This window comes from Bubalus bubalis, chromosome 21 (assembly GCF_019923935.1).
Source record: "Bubalus bubalis isolate 160015118507 breed Murrah chromosome 21, NDDB_SH_1, whole genome shotgun sequence".
Classification (NCBI taxonomy): Eukaryota; Metazoa; Chordata; class Mammalia; order Artiodactyla; family Bovidae; genus Bubalus; species Bubalus bubalis.
Genome location: NC_059177.1, coordinates 11,390,111 through 11,412,138, shown reverse-complemented (window position 1 = coordinate 11,412,138; position 22,028 = coordinate 11,390,111). Strand labels below are relative to the sequence as shown.

The window sequence follows — 22,028 nt, the reverse complement described above, 5'->3', positions numbered from 1 at the left end:
GTAGCTGGGGCTGGAGGCAAAGGAGTGGCAGCTCCAGGCCACGTGAGGCCAGGCCTCAGCACCAAGGCCCAAGTGAGGGGCACAGTCAGAGGCCCTTAGGGGCCCAGACACTCTGCTGGGGAAGTAGGAAGCACCCGAGGCTGGTGGTGCTGGGAAGGCCAGTGGTGGAACGCAGAGCACTCCGAGTGCAGAGCAAAGGCTGTCAGGGCTGCAGGATGCAGGGCTACAAGCAGCATCCTGGCTCCATGGGTGAGTCCTCTCTCCAGAGACATCCTGACGGAGCAGAGTGCAGGAGGAGGCTGGGTTTCCTGTTGACCAAGGGAGGTGAGCTCAGGGCTCCAGGTGAGGGTAGCGAAGAGCCATGTGGGTCATTTTTAAGCAGCTGACTCTAGCTAATTTCTTCATAATCATTAACAACGGCGGTGGCATACATCTTTCAAGGGAGTGTCCTAGCCTGGGGCTCCCGGCCGTGGGGATGTAAGCTTCACGTGGGCAGGGACCATTTCGTGTTGTCTGCAGTATGCCTAATGCCTAGGACAGTGCCTGACACACAGCAGGTATAAAGGACATACTTGGTGGGTGAGTGAATGAAGGAAGGACACAAGATGGGGAAGTAGACCCTGTGGGGCTCTGACTGTCAGCAGAGGTTGCTCAGGCCCCAGGGAAGCAGGCCAGGAGGTCCTGCACACCAACGGTGCTGGCTGGGGGCTGAGTTCAGGGCCAAGCCCTGGGGAGTGGCTCCCTGTCAGCAGAGCTGTGCACTAGGGAGGAGAGAAGCTGGAAGGCTGCACATTTTTTTTTTTTTTTTTTGCCACATACACTGCATGGCATGCGGAACTTCCCTGACCAGGGATGGAACCTGTGCCCCTTGCAGTGGAAGCGTGGAGTCCAATCCACTGGACCACCACTGAAGTCCCTGGAAGGAAGCACGTGGGGGCTGATTCAGCAAAGGCAGCCTGGGGTAGCAGCGAGAGAAGGGCTGGAGAGACAGATGGAGGGGCAGGTGGGAGCCGTCCAGGAAGAGAGACCGAACAAGGATGTTTAAGCAAGTGCTGGGGATGATGCCAAGAAAGAGTGCTTTCAATTTTGCCAAAAGAAAAAAACAGCTCTCAATCCCCCAGCACAGTGCAAGCTTCCTGTTATTTCTTTGGTTATCACTTCAGGCGCCTCAGTGGCCGAGAGCACTGTCGGAAGAGCCATCAGCACCAGAGCAGTCATGGACCGTTCATCCGAAAGGGTACCCACTGGGGAAGACGATGTTCTTCCTGAGGCCGCATTCTATTTTCAGCATAAAGACAGCCTGGGGCTCTTGATTCCCTCCCCACTGGCTCAAGCTTTATGGCCTGGTGATGAGCCTGGCAGAATGGCAGAGAGATGGCCAAAACCAGAAATGCCCAGCCCAGCAAAGCAGCACAGCACATCTGGGAACTCAGGGTAAGAGTCCCCAGCATTCAGAGGAGGAAGCCTGCATAGAGATGGAACACGGGGGAGGAAGCTGCCTGTGCATCCTTGGAGCAGGTCTGCAGACAGGCAGATGTCTAGCCTGGACTCTGCAGAGCTCATCCTGAGCCCACTGAGGGTCCCTAAGGTGCCCATGGAGACACTCTTGGTGCCACCAACAAATGGATGGCATTGGCCCTGTCAGGGCCAGGGTTGGAGACACAGACATGGCAAAGAGCTCTTTCGAGGAGCAGGGCCGGCCTTCCACACAGTGCAGGCACCTCAGTTTACCTGCGAAAGGACAGACTCACCCACATGGTGGGAGGCAGTGCTGTGAACCTGCCAGGTCCCTCAAACAGTGGATAAAGGCAAAGAAACCACTTTGTTTGGTCAGGGCCATCGTAGATGCTGGGTCAGAGACTCAAACCAAATCACGGGACCAAAACATGTGTGGCTTATTTTATCATCATGAATAATTATAATAAAGAATGAATACCAAGAGCAGTGACCGTGTGACAGTGCCCAGCACAGCACATGGGAGACTCAGCAGGGGCTCTGCAGGCCCTTGCTGAATAGGAGTCGGGCCCTGTGCTAAGCTCCTTCTCAGCGTTATTTCATTTGATCCACCCCATGAAGTAGATGGGATCATCCCTATCTCATAGAAGAAACGGAGGCGAGGGAAGTGAAGTGACTGGCCTGAGGTCCTGGGGCTCTTTAGGGCAGTCAGAACGCTCATGCGGCCTCCGTGGGTGGATGAACCTTTGATGCTTATCCTTCCCTGAAACCTGGGTGAGCTGCTAAGCCAAGTGCACAGAGGCCTCAGCCAGTCACCAGATGAGAGGCAGACGCCTGTCTCGGTCACATGGGACACGCCTGTGGGTTCCTGGTCTGTGGACAAGCAGCCTCAGCAGCGGCATGCAGCAACTTTATGGAGCGTTTGTTCCCAGTGCTCCTGTAGCTATGGTAACCCAAAAGCCTTTCAGGCTGGTGCTGTGCACATGGCCTGCATCTACCCCATCTGGGGTGGGAACCTGTCACCATGGAAACTGCTTCCCCCACCTTAACAAAGGGCTGCTTGACAGACAGGGGGCAGGGCTGGATGGGCTGGGCTCTGAGGGCTGGGGGCGCAACCCACCTTGGCCAGGCTGGCAGTAAAGAGCACACATTCGAACAGCTGTCCCATTCTCTGGAGGAACTCGTCCACATGTGGCCGCTTCAGCACATACACCTGCAACGGCAGGGACAGCATGCAGGTCAGTCACAGCCGCCACCGAGGAAGGCCTGGGGCCCCGAGAGCCCTGGGGAGGAAGAATTCCTAAGCCGGTTCCTGCCTCCTGTCCCCAGGAGGACTGAACGAGGGGCTGTGTAATATAACATGGTGCTGAGGACCAGATACCCCTCACGGTGCACTCCAGGTCTGAGTTTGGAGCAGACTCCTCGCCCAGGGGGGAAAGGGAAGCTGACATGGTGTGGAGGCTTCTGGGGATTTTCAGAACCAGTGAGTGGAAAGGTTGGGCCACGTTCGGGTGACCCAGAGCCTTCATTTCACATGTGTTTCATGGGACACGCTCTGGGTCAGGCCGCTTCTAGACAGAGGCTGTGGTCTTGGGTGGTGCTTCTGGTGGAGGTCGGGGCATGGCCCACTGCCCGGCAGGTCTGGGATTGCTCCGGTGGTTGCCTACTTGATTGGAACCCTTCTCCTGCCAGAAGGCCTGGGCTGGAGGCGCAGGAGCAGTAAGGCTGCGTGAAGGGCTTCCTTGTTGGTGTGGGAACCATCTACTTGACACACAACATTAACTCTGCTTCCGTCTGCTCCAGAAACAGATGCTTCAGGGGATGTGAGGCCAGCCTACTCTTAGCCCCAGCAGCCAGGCATCAGAAGCAGCCGCCAAGCACAGGGGGGCAAAGGACCACCTTTGCTAGAATGGCTGGGCTCTGCCCCCAACTGGAAACCTGAAGAGATCTGAGGAAACATGGGAGCGGGGAAAGAAGGCAGAGCTGGCGAGAGGAGGCAGAGAAGGTGGGAGGAGGGAAGAACTAATTAAAACTTGAATAAATTTCATTTGAAATTAGCCATTTCCCTAAAATAATTCAAACTTGTTAAAATTCAGTTCGACTCATATTCCTTCAGTTCCAGCTCTGGCCTCAGCCTGAAGTGGTTACAAAGGTGAGGGAAACACAGGCCTTGCCCTTGAAGAGCTCACAGTCTAGAGCAGACATTCAGAAAAACAGATCAAAATAAACATGCATAATGAAAGCTGCAGCATAAGGATAAATTAGTGATGATAAACATCCCTCTCAAGGGGAGGGAATCACAAAAGGGAACATTTGGCCTGGACCTTGAAGGATGAATAGGAGTTCACCAGGCTGATAAGGATGAGAAGTGAGCTTCCAGGCAGAGAAATTAGTTTGAGCATGAGACCTTGCCTGAAAACACTTGGGGTATTGGAGAATGGCCAGAGCTCTGCTGACCAGCCCTTCAGAGGCAGAGATAAAAGAGGGGGAGATGGGGATAGAAAAGGCTGAAGACGTAGTGTGAAAGGCAGGTCGAGGTGAGTATGCCTGGGTTGTGAACGGCAGATGGAGCAGGCCGGATACCCTACAGGAGGAGGGGCAGAGGGGAACGGGGCTCTGCTCCATACAGAGGAAGAGCTGCTGACAGAGGAGTTTACACAGGTGAAGGTCTTGGTGGGAAGCTTGTGGCTGAGGGAAAGGGCGTGTGGAGGGAGGGGCCAGAGGAGCAGGATGGCCAGGATGGGTGCTCTGTGGAGTGGAGAGGCCTGCGGGTGGGGTGTGGCTGCAGTAGCTCCAGGCCTACCCTCTGCCCAGGAGGCTGCTAGGTGCTAGGAATGGGTGCGGCCCGTGGTCCGCAGTCTCCTTCAGGATGCTGCTTGGAAAGCAAGTGTTGCTACATGCAAAGGGCAGGAGACTGGTCTGGGGACTATGGCGTTGGTGCCTCTGACAGAGAGGAGGGTCCTGGGCCCAGAGGCTGGCGTCCAGGCCCGCGTCCGCGTGCAAGTAACCAAGAATAGGCCCCTTGGGACCTGCACAGCCTATCCTGGATTACTTGAACGAGGCCACGGCCTTCGCCAGGGCCTTGGTCCTCCTCTGGGCGCCTGTGGCTTCATTCCCTCAGGAGAATGAGTTTTTGATCCCAGCTCTGGAGTGTCTACCACCAGGTGAATCAGTCTGGAGGGCTGGGGGAGCTGGGCAGCTTCTTTGAGAATGGGCTGGCCACAGCAAGTCAGGTCCTGAGGGCCATGCTCACAGTCATGAGGAATGAAGAGATTCATTTCTCTCCTAATTTCTGTCATGCCAGTGGACAGCTTCTCCTTCATCCCATTATCTTGTCACACGAGCCAAGATAATAAACGCGGAAGCCTTAACTGCTTCTCAGATGCGGAGTTAATTCTGTGGATGCTTCGGCAAATGTTAAATGCCCAAGTGCCTGACATTCTGGCTCCCTGATGGCTTTCCAAAGCATGAAGTGTGGAAACACCAGGGACAGGCTGCTGGCAGGACCTCCTGGCAGTGGGGGAGGGGGGGACTTGAGTACCCGGCAAAGAGCCCTGTGTCAGGAACAGGAGACTGGAGCTCTCATTTCAACTCGTCCTATTGTATGACCTTGATCCAACCCTCTCCCTGGCTGAGCCTCACTTCCCCCATGTAGACAGTGAGGTAGCTGGACCCGTTGACTCCCAAGGCCCCACCAGCTCTGACACCCTGCATTCAAGGGCCAAAGAAACTACCGACATCTCCAAGGAAAGACCCTTGACCCTGATATGGCTCAAGCACCAAGGGTGAGTTTTCCTCCTGGGATATAAACATACCAGGCCACAGGCTCTCCCTTTAGATCTTGGGGTTGACAAAGAAGATGACTGGGGCATTTCTGTGGAAAACCTACAATATCTTCCCATAGTGTTTCCAATATTTCATAAGTGAAACTATTCCTAGAGGAGCTTCATGCAATAAAAAGGAATATAAGGGGAAAAAAAATATCGGAACAAAGATGCATGCCAACTGACTAGGGCATCTTTATTCAAAGCTTCCTGCTGATCCAAAAATGCACACCCTTCCTCCTTTCCCTTTTGGGTTGGGCTTTCCTAAACATTCACAGAACACGATGCAGGAGTGACAAGGTCAGTCTGGAGTGGCTGGCAATCTTTGACAGTCTTTGCTGAGAATCTACTGTAAAGTCAGTGACTTGTGACATTTCCCTGTTGCCTGCTAGGAGAGTAGCTAAAGCAATTACATAGCGAAGTTAATTAGACCATCAAGCTAGGCCAGTGGGGGATATGGAAACTTCTAAAAGTCTGCATCAAATCAAAGAACTATTTGAACCTGCAACCACATCTAATGTTTACAAATAGATTACAGCTTCCCTTATAAATGAAGCATAAAATTCATCCAAGTGAAAAAAAAAAAGGCAGAAAATCACTGAATTTTTAATAAAGTCTGCCTCCTCCTGATTCAGGAACAAAATGATTACTGAAAGGGGAATTTAGAAATACAGTTCATAGAAAATGTAATTACTAAAAAAAAATGCTAACTGAAACTCAGATTTAGCTTTGATTTCTTACCTGATGTATAGTTCCATCAATTTCAACAGGAACAATAAAATCAGCATTACTAATAGGCTGGAGAAAGAAGAAACTATAATTAATATGTCTGAAAGAACAAAATACAACTGGAAACTTTAGCACCAAAAAAGCTTGCCTGGACTAATGTTTTTATTATGGGACAAAACAGTTCAGGGGGACACTGGAGCATGCTTCGGTTCCTCAAAATAAACATAAGCAGGAAAGAATATTATTTTCTGTTCTGAATACTGTTACATTTTCAGCATCTTTATTACCTGCCTGGCCCCAACCACAAAGAGTGCTGCACCTGGCTTGGAAACAGGGCTCCTCCAACTCTTGGCTCTTGACTAGAGTGGCAGGAACCACTGCTGGCCACCAGGGGGAGGAGGCAAGGGCCTGACAGCCCTAGAGGACAGTGCTTGTTTAGGTGCTATGGCGTGTCAGACTCTCTGTGGTTGTAGGCTCCTCTGTCCATGGATTCCCCAGGGAAGAATACTGGAGTGGGTTGCCATTTCCTTCTTTAGGGGATCTTCTCGACTCAGGGATAGAACCTGCATCTCCTGCATTGCAGGCAGATCCTTTACCACGGAGCCATCTGGTAAGTTGCACAAATACAGACATGCTCAACACATGGGCCCAAAGTGGGGCCACTGGATATATGGGGTGAGGTCAGAGGCCACAGACCACGACCTTGGGTAGGCTCTTTATTCTCTGGACCTTGGTTTCTCCTGTCTTCCACAGTTAGAGCACTGGGTCTGATGAGTGCCCATGGCCCCATCCAGCCCTGAGCATCAGTGATTTCCAGCCTTGCCTGGCCGTCTCCTGCCCTGGAGGTGGAGGGGTGGAGTGGGTGGGAGAGCCACCACACCTTAGACTGTTCTGCACTGTGTGATACAATACCTAGCACACTCACAAACATCTGCATATTTAAAGTAACCCCACACTTAGTGACACTTAAAACTCAAATGTGATTCTTCAGCAGTCACTATATTCTCAACGACGGACTTGCATACAGTTCTAAATGGAATTCCACAAATCAAGTGGAAATGAACAGGCCCAAGAGAATCATGAGATCACAAACCCTTGGGATAAGGAAGAGAGGAATAGAAGGAGGGAGACTGGGTGTGATGGTCCCTGGGCAGGGGCAGGGGGTAGAGAGTCTCTGGTGAGAATCTGAACTAAAGTCTGCCTTTAAGTCCATTACTGTACCCACACATTGTTCTTTAAGATATACACTGAAAAACTGTGGAAAATACTGGGTCACAGAACCAGTACTAAGCATTCAGTAGAGCACTTGAGCCTTAAGCTTACAGTTTCTTCACTGCTTTGGTTGGAAGGTCAAGGATGAGCTTGGTATTTTATAATTTCACAACTAAAATACAGAATGAGCCGAGAAAACAAAAAGCTGAAGGAAGAAGTTCTCGTAAGGTCTATTCCACAAAGTGTATATAACAAGGGGGACCAAGCCAGGGCTGTGAACATGTGTCTCTGGGTCTGTGTGCTCTATAGTTTCAAGGAGAGAAGTTCTTAGCTTTCAGATTCTCAAAGGGCTTTGGGATGCCCAGAACCTTAAAAATCATACAATATTCTGCTTGAAGATGCAGGCAGCTCAGGGAGGGAAGAAATGAAGACATGTTATTCACATCACCTGTGTATCAATGCCCTCTGAGCAGGCCCTGGAGACACCAGGGCCTCCCAAGGCTCCCTCTCTGGAGCCACGAGCCCTCAGTAACCTTGGGCAGTCTGGCTGGTGATGCCCATGCTCCCAGAGCTGCTTGCAAGGAAGCTGGCTATGCTGTGATGACAATTGACCCTTGCCCTAAAGGCCTTTGCTCCTCAGGGACGTGAGAAAGTCCTGAGCATCCTGCCCACAGGGGAGGAAAAGTTTCCAATGCAGTTCACAGTTGAGTTGGGATATAAGGTCACTGAATCCCTGGGATCAGTCCTGGGAAGGCCCATGTGAGGCTGTGGAATGAGTGGTACCCATATGCTCCAGTGGTCAGCCAGGCCATTTCTCACTGCCAGGAGGGTGTGTGGCCCCTCCTCCACACTCCCAAGGACTCCAGGACAACTGCCTGGCCCTGACCTGTCAAGGAGGATTCTGTTTAGTGAGAAGCAGGCCCAAAGAGGTATGTTTCTGGCAGAAAGGTCTGCAGGAATATTTGATAGCTCTCTCCCACTTCCCATACAGCCATCAAGGAGTGACTGACTGGCTGGTGTCAGACACACCCTTCATCTCAGGTGGTGCTTTCAGGTCTTCCAGCAAAGTCAGCAGGGTCATGGGCTGGTGGTAGACAAAGGAAAATGGTCTAACTGGCCACAAACAGGAGGGCAGTTCCATTACCAGAAACATCCCAAGGAAAACAGGACCAGGACCCCATACGCTTTCTGCTTCTCCCCCAACACACCAATCCCCTATTCCCAAACTTTTTCATCATTTGCTTATTTCAAACAACTTTAAAAATTGGAAAAATGATTAATTAACTCATTTCTTAGGAGTACAGCCATTGCTGTTCCTCCCTGGAGGCCCAAGCTTCCCAGGTGGCACAGTAGTAAAGAATCTGCCTGCAATGCAGGAGGCCTAAGAGACAGTGGTTCGATCCCTGGGTCAGGAAGATCCCCTGGAGGAGGAAATGGCAACCCACTCCAGTATTCTTGCCTGGAGAATTCCACGGACAGAAGAGTCTGGAGGGCTACAGTTTCTGTGGCTGCAAAGAGACATGACTGAGCACATACACACATACATGGAGGCCCTTGGGTAGTTTGTAATTTTGGCTGCTATTCTGGTGGGGAGATGGAGAGGGAGGCGTGAGGGAGGTGACGGAAGTCAGACTGTGATGCTCACGCTGAGCGTAGCCCTGGCCTTCAAGAGGGAGGGCATGCAGGTGGATACACACTTAGCCATGAAGCTAAGGAAAAACTCCAGCAAACTCTTGTCATGAAAACCATTAAGATAAATGACTGAATCTGTTCAGATGCCGTAACTCTGAAAGTCTTCTTCAGAGCTGGGCATCTTCCAAAACTTGGTCTGGGAAAATTTCCAGGATAGTCAGTTGCTTGCTAGTTTTCAACTGTGTCTCTCCTTGTCCTTCCCCATATAACCTGTAGCTCGTACAGTGCTCAGTTACTTAGACAAACACACAGCAGTGTCCTGGGGCACTGACTGCCTTGTGCCACCTGGAAAGTATTTCTGCAGGGGGCAGAGTGCTGGAAAACTTAAACTGCATAAGAATGTGGTCTCAGGGATATTGGCAGGCCAGTGGATTTTTTTCCTCCCAAACTAATTATGTTAATATTCAACTACTTGAGTTAATGTTCACCTGAGTTAATAACCAACTGTTACTGGGATTTTATGAACAGTGAAGTCATATGCCAACAAACCACAAGCTTTCATCTTCTTAGTTTTCCATTTTCCAATACAATTGTAGCCAAATCACAAAGATCACTGATCGTTTTTTATGTTGATTTACCTTAAATGAACTGTGCACCAATGTTTCATCTAAATCGATGACCACACATTTCTTTCCATAGTCAAGCACCGTTACCTCTGGAAGGAGGTATTTAGCTGGTGGCTAAAGTGGGGGGAAAAAAATCAATATTATTACCTTTATATAAAAGATCAACCAATTCCCTTATTGTTGTGTTACACTATGACAGTGAGGTTAGAAATGAAACCAAACATTTAAATGTCTGGTTAGGTGCATCATGGAATTTTATTAAAAACAATAGGAAGAAGTAGCTTACAACTGAAGTTTTACCAAACAAATACTGTGCCACTGTCTGAACAGCTATGATGAGGCCCTGGGCTTTGGAACCAGACAAAGTTTGGCTGGAATATCCGCTCTCTTTCATCAGCTCTGTTTCTTGGCTCTGAGTTGGGAGAATAATACTTACCATAAAAGGTCGTTATCAGCTATAATTGAAGTAAAACATCCAGCATTCTGCCTGGCACATGTGTGGTAGCTATTGCTATTATTAAAATGGACAATATGAAAATGAATGTTCAATTATAACAGCTATTCTAACCATGCACCCCATGTTCTGGGGTCATATTTCATTTTAAACTCACTATGGTATGTAAGTATATTTTAGAGCTATACTGGACCATAGTATTTTTTTAAGTGACTGAAATTCTGAAAAACCTTTAAGAGGAATTATAGAACCACCAGCAAAATGCAATCCAAAGTGAAAACTGAAAGTCGCTCAGTTGTGTCCAACTCTTTGTGAGCCCACCCATGGCCTATACAATCCATGGAACTCTCCAGGCCAGAATACTGGAGTGGGTAGCCATTCCCTTCTCCAGGGGATCTTCCCAACCCAGGGATCAAACCCAGGTCTCCCGCATTGTAGGCAGATTCTTTACCAGCTGAGCCATCAGGGAAGCCCAGCAATCCAAAGTGACCTCCAGTAATAGGAAACAGAACTAAGACTGGCCCACATACAGTGCCCTGTGCTGTGCGTGCCCCACTGTGGTACAATACTGGGTGAAAGTAACATTCCATCCCTTTAGTCTGTCCCTGGCAGTCACACTTGAATTCACATGCTGTGTGTTAACTAGAAAACCCACTGATATGTCTTTGTAGTAGCTGACAATCTTACGATAAAGAGGTCATAAGAGTTAAGAAAATGCTGGATATCTTCAGCCAATCTCAATTTTTGACTTAGAGTATTTATTTCTTGGGCCTTGCTTCATTTTAGAAACAATTTTAAGCATTTCAGTTTACTCTGTGGCATATTCACTACCCAATATTAACTAGCTAATTTTCTGTCCTGGAGGAAGGTCAAACTCTGTTCTGGAGTTAATGCAAAACAAAACAACAAGAAAATCTCTATCTGCCCCAAGCCACTGAAGAATGGACAAATTAGCTTATCAAATAAAACAAGAAGAAAAAAAAGTAATCTAGAAGTATTTCCTTCCAAATGGCTCTTTCTTTCTTTCTCACTTTTTGGTTCAAGTTGAACATTAGTCAAGGAATTTGTTTTAATTTTGGACTTCAGCTGGTTCAATAGTGAATGTAACACAGGCGGTCAACAGGTTAGGTAAATTTGCAAATGCAGTGATTATCTTGGCTGGAGGGCTTGTGGGGTTGAGCAGGATGAGCCCTGTGTGGAGACAGGAGCGTTTCTAATGCCAGGGGCTCTCTCTAGTGAGTGTGTGTGCTTCATTCTCTCCAACTTCACCCAGGAGAAAAGGCCCTTATGGCCTCCCACCTCCCTTGGCGCTAACGAATGCTCACAGGCAGAATCCTCGACGGCATGGCTCTGGGAAAGACGTGTCTTAGACCCTGGGTGTGGGATCCAGGGTCATGGAAAGGACTCTGCCCTTCATTTCAAATCAGCAAGCGACTTTTATATTTTAAAAAATGAAAATAAACTATGGGAATTTCTTGGAAGTCCAGTGGTTAAGACTCAGTGCTTTCACTGCTGGGGCCTGGGTTCAATCCCTGGTCGGGGAACTAAGACCCTGTATGTTGTGTGGCATGGTCAAAAACAAACAAACAAACAAATAAAAACCCTGCAAAACTTGCAAGAGGTTCTGTATCAAAAAGAGATTTAAAAGGTATGGTGTAATGAGCCCAATAAATGAACGTAATATAGAGAACTGGGGTTATTTCTGTTGTGTGGACCATAGCAGAAAATATACTTGCAACGAAAATAAAAATTTTTTTAAAATTTTCTATTTCATAATTATGTAATAAAAACACATTCTGATTGTAAAGAATATAGACATATAAAACACAAGTATTCCCTCTTCCATATTCCCCATTCCTTTCCCCAGGTGTCCCCCTTCTTAGTTTGGTGTGTATCTGCCTAGACCTTTTTCTATGCATTTATAGACTAAAACAACATTTTAACTTTATGTAATTGCCAGCCTGGAAAATAAAGATCTAGAACTTCTACCCCGAGCATATCTGAAAACATCAAAGATCTGCCAAAAGTGGCTCAGTTATTTTCCAAGCTCAAGAATAAAAATTACTTTCTTTGCAGATTTAACCCACACTTTACAAGCATTCTTTGAGTTACCAGTAAGGAAGAAGCCTCCCCATATTATTTTAAGAGAGAAAAGAGTGAGTGGGGTGAGAGACATAATAAGCAAGCTATTGATTTATCATTTGTGCTGCAGAGAACAAGGCCAGGCTGGGGCCATGCACTGTGCGGGGCGGGTGAGGGGTGGAGTTTCGTTAATCCTCAGCCTGGTTCCTCAATGCACGCAGCTTCCCATAAAGCTCGGCTTTAGATTAATGCCAATTCTTCAGACCGTGGGTGAGAATTCTCCTGGACAGCTGCTGTGTCCTTGGAACAGGCAAGGACACTAGATAACTGCAGGAGTGTTTTGTGACTTCAGTGACCTGCTCAGGTGATGCTTGAATCATTAACTACAAAATGTCCTGAGGCAAATTTTCTCTCAGGCCATCATAAAGCTGAAGAATAGGAGAAACACCAAGTATATAAAAAAGGAGCTTTTTCTGAACACGATGATTTGTTCCAAAGCATGGGTGGGCATGGCCAGGGGGTGGGAATAGGGGCAAGAAATCATGGGGGGTGAGGCAGGGGCTAGGTCTGGGGAGGGCACTCACACCAGTGATCTTCCTGGGAGTGGAAGTGCAAGTCCTGTCTTGGTCATGAACTGGCAGCAGGAATAGTTGATCTAAGGTACTCACCCCATAGCACACTCTCACAAACCTTACAAAGGCAGTGCCTCTTCTTGGGACACGGATGGTGGTCTGTGCATTTGAGGTTTCAGGCGCTGAGTCTGCACACTGTCCCCTACCATCCCCACGCCTCCAAGCTAAGGGCAGAGTCTCAGGGCTGTGGGCAAAGGGGACTCGACACCACCTCTAATGAGAGGAGCTGCTCTGCTTATATGCTTTTCACAAGGTTTGCTGTTTATTAAAAGCTTATTAAGCCAACAGCACAGAAACTTAACTGTTAGAAAACAACTTTCTCCTCTTCTCTTTCAACATTTTTATGGCTCAGCTGCACTGTCTCGCTGGTGCGGTTGGTCTGTTATTCCAGCAAGAGCGTGGAACTATGGGGTCAGGTCTACACTGGGGCCAAAGCATTGAGTGCTCACGTTCAGCCTTACCACCAAACTTTACTGTTTCCCAAACTGTTCCTCTGCTTTTTTCCTTACGCTTCGGTACCTGACCTTTACCGGGCAGACCATGAGGCTTCTGATTAGATGTACAGAGGGCCTCAAATCCCAGCTCCCAATTGGGAGTCAAATGTTACTAAGCGGCACGTTGAAAACCAAGTCCAGACAGAGATATCACTTCCAGTAGGTGTACAAAAGATGGGTTACTCAGGACATAATGCTGGGACAACTGACTTGCCATTTGGAAAAGCAAATAAAGCTGGACCTGGGTTACGTGGAAAAGCAAACAAGGGTGAATTTCGACTTCACACCTTACATCAACATAATCCAGGTGGATCAAAGATTTAAGTGTGATAATGAAATTGTTAAACTACTAGGAGAAGATGTGGGTCACAGTCATAGAGTGGGGAGATCTTTCTAAGCATGATGTAAAGTTCAGAAGCCATAAAAGTTTTCCCTATACAAAATTAAACTTCTTTGTGGCCAAAATGATTGTGGACAAGGCCGAAAGATATATCATAAATTTAGGGGAGAGTGCTAATTTCCTTGAAATTTGAAAAGATAACAGTATAAATGAATAGAGAAGGAGAAATACACATGTACAATAAACTTGTGAAAAGATGTTCATATTCTTTCAGGAAGAAATACCAATTAAAGCAATAAATCAATACCATTCTTTACTTTCAGATCAGCAAAGATTAAAGTATTTCCTAACTACCATTTTTGATAAGGGAATGGACTCTTGGTGGGAATTTAAATTAGGTTTTTAGAGGATAATTTGCCTTTAATCTACCAAAAATATACAGTATACCCTTTGACCTAGTATTTACACAACTAGGAACTGATCACCTAGATACTATCATTCAGGTGCACAAACACACAAGCACAAGAATATTTATTTTTAAGAGCACAGAAGTGGAAACCAAGTAAATGCCATCAACTACATGTAAAACAATGAGGCAGCTTGCTACGGACTAATATCTGGAAAGATATTCAAGGTATCCTGCTAAAAGTGAAAACAATTTGTAATACTCTTGCTTGTTTAAAGATGCTTGTGTTGATTTAGAAAGTTTCTGGTATACAAAAAATACTAGTATACTAGTTTCTAATATACAACAAATACTAGAAGGGTATTCTAAGGAGTGAGATCAAGTTGGGGGATTTTCTTTTCTATTTTAATCTTTCAGTATTTTTTTTAAACCATGACTTTGAATAATGAAAAAATATGAATGAGGGCTTCCCTGGGGGCTCAGTGGTAAAGAATCTGTTTGCCAACGCAGGAGACACGGGTTTGATGCCTGATCTGGGATGACCCCACACGCTGTGGAGCAACTAAGCCTGTCTACCACAACTACTGAGCCTGTGTTCCAGTGCCCGTGCTCTGAAACAAGAGAAGCCACAGCAATGAGAAGCCGGCACACTGAAAATAGAGAGCAGCATTGCTTGCTGTAAGTAGAGAGAAGTCTGCACAAATAAATAAAAATTAAAAAGCATGAACGAAAAACTGAATAATGAAAAAATGAGCTGAGTAAAAAACAAAAACAAAATCAAAAGATCCAACCTGCATATATAAACTACAGCATGTGAATAACAAAAGGAGGACTTGTGAGGTGAGCAGCAGTGATGGGCCTCCAGCTGGACCTCCTCTGGGCACCTACAGGCTCAGGGGCACCTTTGTCTTCATGGGCTGGACAAAGCTTTTATAGGGTATGAGGACTTGGTTTGGAGGCTCAGTACAAACCTGGACTTCTGATCCTGTGGGGCAGTGCTCCAAGCTCTCAGGGGCTCTCAGTACTAACCACTGCCCTTTCTGGACCACAGGGCAGTGTTACTGTTTATGGAACCTGCAACTTTGACAGGTAGGTGCAGATTTTGCAGGGGACCCCAAGGCTCGAATCCTTTGGCAAAGCTGGCCTCCAGCTGGGCTTGGGTTCAGTCTTGCCTGCTAAACAGCCAGCGGAGGTCACATGGTATCCATCAGTGGACCTGCTTTTCTGGAGGTGATCATTCAAAGATGTGAGTTACTTTGGGTAGTCTTTGTTTTCCTGAAAAGTATTTCAGATGCTTAAAGCCTGACCCAGTGTCTCACATGTAGGGAAGGTCTGCAGTTTACTGAGCTAAATTACAAAAGACGTCTTTTCCCTCTTGGCTATTTTATTCTGGGATTCTAGAAAGAGATTTGTGGAGAAAGGGTCATTTGTCTCAGTAGAGTGTTTGCCCTGACAAATACGTTGATTCAACACTTAACTTTATAGATAGCTGTGAATTAACTCTGGAAAAAAACCAGAGCTCTCAGAGTACCAGAGGTAAGGGGAGAGATGCCACCTGTTGTCATCTGTTGAATGTAGACATGCTTGCAGGAAAAATACACAAAACTACTTTGTTATAAAGATTAAAAAGAGACCCCGGTAGCAATTCCACTGGGTACCCTACTCAACCACTGGATTAGAAGTTGTGCTGATTGATCCATCTTTTTGATCCAAGTCAGTTCCCAACAAAGCCTAAACCCTAGGCACGCTGGCAAATTCAAAATCACTCCACAAACTCATGCAAGCTGCAAATCAATGCAGAGTTAAAGTTCAGGGAAAAAATTCACAAGTGATATCCACTACCAAATTTGGAGTCAACCTGTTACTTTGCCAACAAAGGTCCATCTAGTCAAGGCTATGGTTTTTCCAGTGGTCATGTATGGATGTGAGAGTTGGACTGTGAAGAAAGCTGAGCACCGAAGAATTGATGCTTATGAACTGTGGTGTTGGAGAAGACTCTTGACAGTCCCTTGGACTGCAAGGAGATCCAACCAGTCCATCCTAAAGGAGATCAATCCTGAGTGTTCTTTGGAACGAATGATGCTAAAGCTGAAACTCCAGTACTTTGGCCACCTCATGCAAAGAGTTAACTCATTGGAAAAGACTCTGATGCTGGGAGGGATTGGGGGCAGGAGGAAAAGGGGACAACAGAGGATGAGATGGCTGGATGGCATCACTGACTCGATGGACGTGAGTTTGAGTGAACCCCGGGAGTTGGTGATGGACAGGGAGGCCTGGTGTGCTGCGATTCATGGGGTCGCAAAGAGTCGGACACGACTGAGCGACTGACTGACTGACTGAACTAATGAAATCCATCGTTTCTTTCAATTTAAGATCAGTGTCTCTTGGATGCTCCCAGAAAATAACGTTAAAAAGCCCAAGGAAAGACAGATGAACAGACTTCAAGCAGACAATCTGAATCAGAATCTTTATGGATTAGAATACCAATTTCAGGCCATCTAAAAAAAAAAACAAAAAAAAAAACCTAAGTCCTTCTCTAAGGACACAGACTGTTTGAAACATCTTGTTTGATACAGGCATCTCAACTGCAGGTTTCTTTTGGGAGTTGATCATTGACCAACGATCAATGCTTCCTGCTGGCTGGCCTCAGGCTACCTGGCTCCGCTGGAAGAGCAGAAGGAAGAGGAGAAGCGGTGGGGACAGCCTGTGCTGGGCTCAGACTCTGGTCAGTCTCCCGAACTCCAGGACAGAAGTTGGTGGCTCAAGGGGATGCCCAGCTGCGGCAGAGCTGCAGTACAGCCAGCCTGGGAGAGTCAGGGCAGAAGCAGGGAATGGGGCGGGGGTGGTCCTGCAAGGTCTGTGAATACGATTGGGCTGATTTTTCTGATGGAGCCATAGCCAAGCTACTGACACTTGAACAATCAGAAATGGCCTGCTCCTCTGGGAGGGGCGTCTTGGGAACCTGGTACCACTGAGACAGAACCTGTTGCAAAGAACCTCTTTGGGACAAAAGTATGGTCTCCCAGACTATGGGGTGGGGGCGGGGAGAAGGAAGTGCTGCCTTAAACTTATTCAGGAGGCCCTTCTCAGAGAGAAAGGTCCGAGTTTCGTTAATAGATGCTGGTTGCCTTGCTGTTCTTGAGAAAGTTTTCAGAACTTCCTGCTAACAGTTTAAAATGTAGCTTCATTCCCCCGCCACCGCCCCCCTAAACACAACAGAGTTCTTTATACCATGATTAAAAAGCTCAATATAAGCCAAATATTTTAAAAAGTCTTTTATATTAGTAGGCCCAAAGCTACAAGATTCTATGAGTGTTTAAATAAACTTGGATAAATATACATACGCTTGGTATGGGAATGATCTGCCTCTGGTCACCCTAAGGAGAAAGAAAAAACAAAATCATTGTCAGATTTAAAGAGAAATAGATCATATTCTCAAAAGAAACTTCAAAGCACTCTTTAGTACTGCAGCCATATGACCTCCTGTTCTCTGTACCTTGGTGGGATTTAATGAGCAGGAGGAACCCAAGAATAGTCTTCAGTTACTGGGCTCCCCTCTGCCTCCCAGCCACTCCTTCCCCTGACAAACCAGGCCAGGTTCCTGAGGCTCATAAATCATCCTGTTTATTTAAATAGCGCCTCCTTTACTCCCAGGAATTTAATCCTTAATTGAAAAGGAGAAAGGAAAACCCATACTTTACTTTGATCCATGAATCTCTCTAACAACTCGCTTGTTGCTTCTTGTAAGTTTTTCTCCAAAGACTAAAGCCTCAAGTCAATATGATACGCAGGGAAATGGAGTCAGTTTAACCAGATTCTGAAGATCCCCTGGCCACTTCTGGCCCTCTTCTAGGCGAGGACTGGGCAAACGGGACAGGCAAGGTGCAAGGAATACCCTCCAAGGACACAGGCAAAGGACAGCTTTCCCATGAAAGGGAACAGAACCTGTATTGGTGGGGAATGTTCAGAAAATTCAAGTCCCAAGAAAGGGCCTCAACCATTCCTTATCCCCAGAATGCCAGTCACTCCAAACTTGGTCCATGGAAACACTTCATGTTAACATCATTGAGAAAAGCTAATAAAAAAGCAAATTTATCTCCACTGAGAATTTCCAGTTTCTGTGTTTCTTCTTCTTTTTCAGCTGATGGATGGGAGGCAATGGGTCACAGCATCACGGTCCCTGATAAGGAGATGCATGGTTCGCGGTCTTCCACGTGGAAGGATTTGTGAAAGTGTATCCTTCTTTATTCAGGGGGGTCACTGGGGACAGGGGTCTCATGAGAAGAAGTCAAACCTGACTGACACAGAGGCTGATCTCTGCTGATTTCTGATCTCTGCTCCAAGAACCATTTAGCAACTTCTAGATTATCTCCAGCCCCTCGTCATCACCTCTGCAGTGTGACAGTTGCTTGTTTCCTCCTGACATACTCTTGATGGCTCTTTCCTTCCTCAGGACGCTGGGGGCTTGTCTTAAGGATTCATTCACAACTGCCTCTGTCATCATTAAAGGCAGAGGTGTGCTATTCTCCAAGATAACAGCGCAATCAAATAAAATCTCTGTTTTCAAGAACTTATGCAGAGAAGTGCATTTCAGAAGCTTTTAAATACTATGGTTCCTAACATCTGGAGATTGGTGGGACAGATTTTAACCAGAGGTTCACAAGCCCACTGGGTCACTGTGGACCCTCTCAGCCCTGCAGTACTGACACTCGGGGCCCGTGGACTCTGCTGCGGGGGCTGCCCTGTGCTCTGCAGGGTGCTCAGCAATATCCCTGGCTTCCAGGCACTAGATGCCAGTAGAAACCTTGGACGTCAACAGAAATGTCTCTGAGCGCATGTGTGTGTGTGTGCTCAGTCTTGAAGTTGTGTCCGATGCTTTGTGATCACATGGATGGTCGCCCACAAGGCTCCTGTGTCCATGGGGATTCTCCAGGCAAGAGTACTGGAGTGGGTTGCCATTTCCTCCTCCTGGGGATCTTCCTGACTCAGGGATCGAACCTGCTATCTCCTATACTGGCAGGTGGATTCTTTACCACTGACTCACCAGGGAAGCCCCACAATGTCACCAGACACTGTCCAATGTTTACTAGGGGAAACAGTCGTCTCCAGTTGAGAACCAAAGTGCTAGCGGGGAGATGGCAAACAGCCCCCAAACACAAGTGCATCTTTAGACTAAGTGAACGCTCAGTGAGGTGAGAGGCAACACCACTAAATGGTTACTTTGGAAGGGCTTGAGGAAACACAGACCACAACCAAAGCTGCTACCTTAGGCAGGCATCTGAGCTTGAAAATGACCCCAGAGGTTTACGTGTGTGTGTGAACACGGGGCGTGCATGGATGAATAAGCATCTAGCAATGGCATTCACTCTGCCTCACTCTCAGTAGTCCTCCATGTCTCTGCCACTGGAGTCTTCAGAGTGCCAACTCCTCCTCGCCTCTGGCAAGGGCTGCACACACTTCCAGACTTTCATTTTGGGGCAACTGGTCTTCAGTCCAGGCTGTAACTGGGACAGTCGCAATGGCTGTCACACCAGGCCACTGCTCAGAAGCTTTTCTCTAGGACATAGTGAATACACACGATGCATGGAATCATTCTGTCCACATCGTTCTCTCCTCCTCAAGCGGGCTGAGTTCAAAGAGGCGGAGAGGGCCTGGGAGGCAGTGGTAGAGACAGGCCTGCAACTGGCTTCCACATCTACTGAGCCTGGGTTTTACGTTCCAGTGTCCTGATTAAGCAAGTGCAAAGGGCAGAGTTGCCCCGCTTTGACATGGGCTCTTTGTACAGGGTCTGGTCTCACACACTGAAGGGTCACGGATTATGCAAATGATGCACTATTCAGGGTTAATGCTTTAAAAAGCCACTCTGACAAGTGTTAACCGAAGGACATTTCCATGAACGAACACTAGGTCCAGGTAGTCCAGCTCTGCTGCAGGAGATGCCTTTAAAGACCTTTATTCTCTGGTAGATACAGCTAAGGGTTCCAGGAGACCTTCCAGGAGGAAGGTTCTTCAACACCACCTTCTCAAGCCGTTCATCTAGGCAGGTATTCATTAAACGAAGCTTTTACTGTGACAGCAGTGACTCCTCTCTACAAAATGACTGCACCCGTGAGGGAGCTATTGACCTGCATTTGATTTTTCCAGCTTGGCTCATTTCCCAAAGTTCAGGCTTTGGACTCTAACATGTCTTCTTCAGCGTTTAACTAGTTCTTTGTCAGTAGAAGTGGCTGGGACTGTCTCTCCACACATGAACTGATCTTTGTCATAAATCACTTTCACAAGGAGAGAGCAGCTAGGGCACGTTGCCACGTCTTCCCTGTTCTTCAAACCTCCCTTGATGATGCAGAAATCACCCCCACATGAGCAGGAGCAGAAACACGTCCCGGAGTCCTTGTCACATTGAAGTCCTCAATCTCCACCTTGTCACGAAACACGGCCATTGTCACTGGGCCAGCAGAGGTCTGTCACTTCTGCGACCTGACCCAGGCCGGGGCAGGTCCAACCTCAAGGGCGCTGGCCCAGTTTGGGTAATTCTCCTTTTTTTGTCAATCCTCTACAGGCCTAGGATACAAACTATGTTCCCTTCATTAATAGGGACTCTCTACTGCAATGATTTTCAAACTGTAAAAGTTGATAGTTTAAGGAAAGTACACTGAGGGGAGATATCAGAATACAGGGCTGTGACAGGGTTTGCAGGCAAATTTCATTATACAAATGCTACGGACGTATTTTTCCACATCAACTGAGGGTAAGGTTTAATATCTCTTAAGGCAAGTTATCTTTCATTATATTTTTCCAAAAATTTCTCAGCTGTTCTTAGATAGCTTTTCTTCTATGTCAATTTTAAGTCTTCCTATTCAGAAACACAGCACATTTCTCAATAAATAAGAGCCACCATACCAAAAGCTTTTAGTGAACTCTCATTTTTTGGTAGTATTTTGGGTTTTCAATGCAAATAATCACACCATCTGCAAATAAAATTGGCTTCCTATCTTTTCCATATTTATATCAATCATTTCATTTTTTTATCTTATTACATATATTATCCAGAACTGCCAATGATTTTCCTATGTTGTTGGCTGTTTATTTTTAGAAGTCAGCTTTTTATGATGCTCAAATGATATTCTACTGTGTATCTGGCTGTACTGTTGATTGGTATGTAAAGGTTTATGGCTACTATATAGGTCATGTATTAGATGCTGTAACATAAAATGTCCCTCTTTCTCTTGTTTAATGCTTTTGGCCTTGAATTCTGTTTGTCTGATTTTAACATTGTCACTTTTGCTTTCTATTTATTTGATTTGCTTTTTACACTTTGCCCATCTCTTTATTTTCTACCTTTTTTTTTGGTATTACTGTATGTTGGATGCTGGGTCAGAAACTAGTAGCCACCTGCTGTCAGTCATTAGCACTGTTTACCAAATAATTCCAGCTCTCTTTCTGGGCACATGGTAGGATTATACTTTCATGCTCTTTGAAGTTAAGTATAATCATGGGAATAGCTTTGGCCAATAAAAAGTAAGCTGAAATGAGTCTTGTTACTTCCGAGTGAAAACTTTAAGAGACAGTGTGATTTAAATATTCCTTTTTTTCCCTGACGTGACATGAGATTACTATTGTTATCCCTGCTTCCTTTTGGCTTATACTTCTGTAATTTTTTTTTTTTTTTACTCATTCTCTTACCTTGAACTGTTCTGAATCATTTGGTTTTGAATATGATGTCTGTTAGACAGCATGTGGGTAGAACTTGTTTTTACCTATTGTGATGATCTGACATAAAATTTTTTATTTGATATGTATAAAAGAATATATAACAAATGTTTATGACTAAACAAGGTAGTTAAATCCACTTATATTTATTATCTGCTTTTTTCCAAGTTTCTGTTTCTCCTCTGGACTTTCCATTTCTTTGTCTGTTCCTGGTTCTTTAACTCTCTATTTCATACATTCAACCTCCCACAACAGAATGTGATAAAAATGTGAAGTGACTCTTCTAACTCACATCAAATATGTTTTTTCGTTGTGAAATGGGAATGACTGACATATCCTGTAACAAAATGATGAACTTTTTTGGCAATTTCAAATCTTTAAGTTAATGGCTGTACACATACTGTCAGAGAGGGATGGGACAGAGAGCCCACG

At 46.4% G+C, this 22,028-nt stretch overlaps 1 protein-coding gene and 1 pseudogene across 2 annotated transcripts in view; both read right to left on the bottom strand.

Moving 5' to 3' along the window:
• CTDSPL (CTD small phosphatase like) overlaps positions 1–22,028 on the bottom strand; it is a 127,905-nt gene that overhangs the window by 8,844 nt on the left and 97,033 nt on the right. For both annotated transcript variants that reach the window (XM_025271972.3, XM_006077033.4), the window contains exons 3-6: positions 17,231–17,263; positions 9,491–9,592; positions 6,021–6,077; positions 2,576–2,668 (exon numbers count right to left, since the gene is read on the bottom strand). In XM_025271972.3, coding sequence (XP_025127757.1) covers positions 2,576–2,668; positions 6,021–6,077; positions 9,491–9,592; positions 17,231–17,263 — 285 coding nt within the window. The remainder of the gene's footprint in view (positions 1–2,575; positions 2,669–6,020; positions 6,078–9,490; positions 9,593–17,230; positions 17,264–22,028) is intronic.
• On the bottom strand, positions 18,839–22,025 carry LOC112581110 (annotated as a pseudogene).